This window comes from Phoenix dactylifera, unplaced genomic scaffold (assembly GCF_009389715.1).
Source record: "Phoenix dactylifera cultivar Barhee BC4 unplaced genomic scaffold, palm_55x_up_171113_PBpolish2nd_filt_p 001465F, whole genome shotgun sequence".
Lineage (NCBI taxonomy): Eukaryota > Viridiplantae > Streptophyta > Magnoliopsida > Arecales > Arecaceae > Phoenix > Phoenix dactylifera.
This window is the reverse complement of record NW_024068779.1, coordinates 1,492-6,570: the sequence shown is the minus strand read 5'-3', so window position 1 is coordinate 6,570 and position 5,079 is coordinate 1,492. Positions and strand designations below refer to the sequence as shown.

The following is a 5,079-nucleotide window of genomic DNA, read 5'->3' as shown; positions in this document are numbered from 1 at the left end:
AGTCGAGAACCTGGAGCGTCAGATCGAGGCGCTCCACGGCAGGCGGGCGAGACACGAGGGCGACTTCGAGTTTACCACGAAGTCCCCTTTCTCCCAACAAATCGAGGATGGGCCGATCCCGCCGAGGTTCAAGATGCCCCAGGTGGAGCCCTACAACGATATGACCGACCCCCTCGATCACCTGGAGAGTTACCGGGCCTTGATGGCGCTGCAAGGATCCTCGGAGGCCATGCTCTGCAAGGCCTTCCCAGCAACGCTTCGAGTAGCAGCTTGGCTTTAGTTTGCCGGGCAGAAACCCGGCACGGTCTCCTCTTTCGAACAGCTCGGCAGGCAGTTCGCCACCAACTTTGCTACCAGCCGACCCCAGCTGCGGACTTCAGATTCCCTCCTCGATATAAAGCAAAGGGAGGGAGAGTCGCTCAGGGAATATCTGGACCGTTTCACTGCCGCAACATGGGAGGTCCGCGAGCTCGACCAGTCAATAGCCATATCGGCACTCAAGACTGGAGCTCGGTCTTAAAGGTTTCTCTTCTCCATCGAGAAGAATTTTTCAGTTGACTTCACCGAGATGCTGGCCCGAGCGCGGAAGTACGCAAAAGCCGAGGAAGCCGTCGCTTCTAGACGGGGTGGGGCCGAGCAAACATCCAAAAAGCAAAAGAGGCGTCGTGAGGAGCGCGGCCGTCCCAGAAGCCCGTCTCCGCGTCGAGCTAAGAACCCGCCTTGTCTGAAGAGTCCACCCCGGCTGCGGGGACCGCTCCGACCAAGATCCCCGCCTCGTCCGAGATCTCCACCGCGGCCTCGTATATCCAACGGGAGGTACGAAAATTACACTCCCCTTAACGTTCCTCGGACTGAGATCCTCATGGAGATCGAGGGTCGGAATTATTTCCGGCCCCGCCCCCGATGCGGGACCCCGGGGCCTGGCACAACCTCAAGAAGTACTGCCGCTTCCACCGGGACCACGGTCATGATACGAAGGACTGCTTCCAGCTCCGGGACGAGATCGAGGCACTCATCCGCCGAGGAGTGCTCAACCGGTTCGTGCGGAACCGGCGTGAAGAAAAAAGACCAGTGGAGGACGTCGTGCAGCATGGAGATTCAAATGCTAACAAACCCATTGCTGGCACTATCAACACCATAGATCGGGGGGCCCCAGCCGGAGAACCAGCTGGGGAAAGACTTCTTCCAAAGCGCCCCCGCACCTCTGAAGTCATCTCTTTCTCGAATGAGGACCTCAAGGGAGTTGAAACTCCCCACGATGATGCTGTGGTCATCTCTATGGCCGTAAACAAGTTTGATGTAAAACACGTCCTAGTTGATAATGGAAGTTCGGCGAATGTTTTGTACTTTGATGCCTATTCTAGAGTGGGGATGACAGAAAAGCAGTTACGGAGGATGAACGCCCCACTGGTCGGATTTACTGGAGACTCAGTTCCAGTGGAGGGCAAGGTCGATCTCCTGGTTACGGTCGGGCTGGCCCCCCAAGAGAGTACCGTGAGGATGGGTTTCCTCGTGGTGCGCTTGCCCTCGGCCTATAACGCCATCCTTGGACGACTAAGGCAAAACGCTCTTCGAGCCGTGGTCTCAACCTGCCACCTGCTTATGCGGTTCCCCACCAGCCAAGGAGTCGGCGAAGTCCATGGGGACCAGGCGGTAGCAAGGCGATGCTACATGGCGACCCACGAGGCAAAACAACCGGCCAAGGTGTCAACTTCGATGTCGGATGACAAGCTCTCGGTTGAAACTTTAAAGACACGGGTTGGCCCTCAGAAGAAGCGGGTAGAGCCTGGTGAGTTACTCACCCAAATCTCCTTACAAGAAAATTTCTCCTGAGCTAACCGTGCAGGTCGGCTCTGGCCTTGATGCCCGTGAGAGGGATCGCCTTATCAATTTCCTACGGGCCAACATGGACGTCTTCGTCTGGTCGCCCGCCGACATGCCGGGAATAGATCTGGAGGTCGCGGTCCACCGACTCCAAGTAAAGCCAACCTGTAAGCTTGTGCGACAAAAGAAGCAAAGCGCCGCTCCAGAGCAACAACGAGCAGCAACCGAGAAAGTCGACAAACTCCTCAAGGCCGACTTCATCCGGAAGATATCCTATCCGGAGTGGCTCGCCAATGTGGTCCTCGTCAGAAAAGCTAGCAGAAAATGGCGCATGTGCGTGGACTACACCGACCTGAACAAGGCTTGCTCGAAGGACAGCTTCCCACTTTCCAGCATCGACCAGCTCGTAGACTCCACCTCGGGGCATGAGTTGCTGACATTCATGGACGCCTTCTCAAGGTACAACCAGATCCGGATGGCGCCGGAGGATGAAGAAAAAACGGCCTTCATTACTGACGGGGGCACCTATTGCTACAAAGTGATGCCTTTCGGCTTAAAAAATGCTGGAGCAACTTATCAAAGGCTGGTCAACCAAATTTTCAAAGACCAAATAGGCCAAAACATGGAGGTCTATATCGACGACATGTTGGTGAAGAGCCGAATGGCGAAGGATCATGTGGTTGACCTCGATGAAGCATTCTCCACGCTTCGAAAGTACCGGATGAAACTCAATCCCGCAAAATGTGCATTCGGAGTCACCTCGGGCAAGTTTCTTGGCTTCGTGATCACCCAACGGGGAATTGAAGCCAATCCCAAGAAGATCCGAGCGCTCCAAGAGATGGTGCCCTCGAGGACAGTTAAAGAGGTGCAGCGGCTTACGGGACGGGTTGCAGCTCTCGGGAGATTCGTTTCTCGGTCGGCCGAGCGCTGTCTCCCGTTCTTCGCGGCTCTCAAGCGGCCGAAGGACTTCTTGTGGCCGGCAGAATGCCAGCAAGCCTTTGAAGAGCTTAAGCATCTTCTCGCTTCTCCTCCTTTGCTCACGAAGCCTCAGCAGGGTGAGCTCCTTTATCTGTACTTGGCTGTTTTCCCAGTTGCAGTGAGCTCGATTCTGGTCCGAGAGGAGAACAGGCTTCAGAGACCAGTATACTACACTAGCTGGGTCTTGAGGGATGCCGAGACCCGATATTCAAAGCTGGAAAAGACAATTTTTTCCTAGTCATTTCGGCTCAGAGGCTCCGGCCCTACTTCCAAGCCCACACGGTGGCCATGTTGACCGACCAGCCGATGAAGCAAATCCTGCAACGATCAGATCGTGCTGGAAGAATTACGAAGTGGGCCGTTTGAGCTCGGAGAGTTTGACCTCAAGTACCGACCCAGACCGGCGATCAAGGCGCAGGCGCTCGCCGACTTTATAGTCGAGTGCACTGTGCCAGACAAGGCCGAGCTCGAGCTTGCATCAACGGAGCAGACCCTGAGGTCGACGTGGACTCTGCACGTCGATGGTTCCTCGAACTCGGTGGGTGGTGGAGCGGGCCTCATCCTCACCAGTCCAGATGGAGTGGTTGCCGAGCAGGCTTTACGCCTCAAGTTTTCCACCTCTAACAATGTGGCGGAATACGAGACACTCATCACCGGGCTCAAGTTGGCAAGGGAGCTGGAAGTGAAGGACCTAAGGGTCTTCAGCGACTCCCAGCTGGTTGTGAACCAAATCTTGGGTGACTTTGAAGCCAGAGAGCCCACGATGCAGGAGTATCTCCGGAAAGTGCGGGATCTCACCTCGACTCTGTGCTCTTTCCACATCCAACACATTGCTAGGTCGGAGAACCTCATAGCAGACCAACTGTCAAAGTTGGCGTCCTCTCGCATGAGCGAGCTTCCCAAAGCAGCAGCACTGGAGTATCTTCAGATGCCCAGCACGAAGGAACCCGAGCCGGCCCTTTGCATCGATGTTGAGCCGAGCTGGATGGACGAGCTCGTCATCTACCTGCAGGATGACGTCCTCCCCATTGATGAGCGCGAAGCTCGCCGAGTCAAGTGCTTAGCCTCTCGGTACATAATGTATGAGGGCAAACTTTATCGGAGGTCTTTTACCTCCCCCCTCCTCAGATGCCTCCGCCCGTCGGAGGCGGATTATGCAATGCGTGAAGTCCATGAAGAAATTTGCGGAAATCATCTGGGAGGCCGAGCACTGGCGCATAAGATTCTACGCCAGGGATATTATTGGCCGACACTCCAGAAGGATACGCTAGACTTCGTCCGGAGATGCGACCGATGCCAGAGGAACGCCAATATTCAACGCCGACCCTCGGCCCCATTGACCTCGATCAGTTCCTCTTGGCCATTCGCCCAATGGAGAATTGATATCCTGGGACCATTCCCTCTGGCAACCGGGCAAAGAAAATTTTTGGTCGTCTATATTGACTATTTTACTAAATGGGTTGAGGCCGAGCCAGCGGTCCGGATCACCGAGCAGAAGATGCAGGATTTCATTTGGAAGTCAATAATCTGCAGATTCGGACTTCCCTACATCCTCATATCAGACAACGGCCGCCAGTTTGATAACGCTCGCTTTAGAGAGTTCTGCTCCGAGCTCGGCATCGACCACCGCTTCACCTCAGTTGCGCATCCTCAGACAAATGGAGAAACTGAAGTAACGAATCGCACTATTCTGCAGGGACTCAAAGCCAGGCTCGACCAATCCAAAGGTCAGTGGGTCGAAGACCTATACAACGTCCTGTGAGCTTATCGGACCATATTCCGCATACCCACCAGCGAAACCTCCTTCAACTTGACGTATGGAACGGAAGCCGTCATCCCATTGGAAATTGGACTCCCTTCCTTGAGGGTAGAGCATTATGATGCCAACTCCAATTCTTCGCAGCTCAGAAACAACCTGGACCTCATCGAGGAGACGAGGAAAACCGTCCGAGTCCGCATGGCGAGGTACCAACAAAAGACGGCACAATATTACAACGCCAGGATCAAAGTCAAATCCTTCAAAGTGGGGGACCTAGTCCTCAGAAGAGCTGAAGCCTCTCAGCCAACCGAGCAAGGGAAGTTGGCTCCGAATTGGGAAGGACCCTACCGGGTCGTATGTGTCCAGCGATCCGGGGCGTACAAGCTGGAGTCTCTCTACGGGACCCCTATTCCACGAAGCTGGAGTTTCGAAAACCTCCGGGTGTATTACCAATAGAACCCCAAGGGGTTCTCTGTTTGGAGCATAAGTCTCACCTTTTTACAATAACTTATCTGCAA

At 54.7% G+C, this 5,079-nt stretch overlaps 1 protein-coding gene across 1 annotated transcript; it reads left to right on the top strand.

Moving 5' to 3' along the window:
• Positions 1 to 2,467: 2,467 nt before the first annotated feature.
• LOC120108653 lies at positions 2,468 to 4,529 on the top strand (the record flags this gene model as incomplete). The annotated part of the gene is made up of 2 exons (XM_039122321.1): positions 2,468 to 2,983; positions 3,134 to 4,529. Coding segments are annotated over exons 1-2 (1,912 nt in total), but the record flags the coding sequence as incomplete, so codon positions are not given.
• Between the last annotated feature and the right edge of the window lie 550 nt (positions 4,530 to 5,079).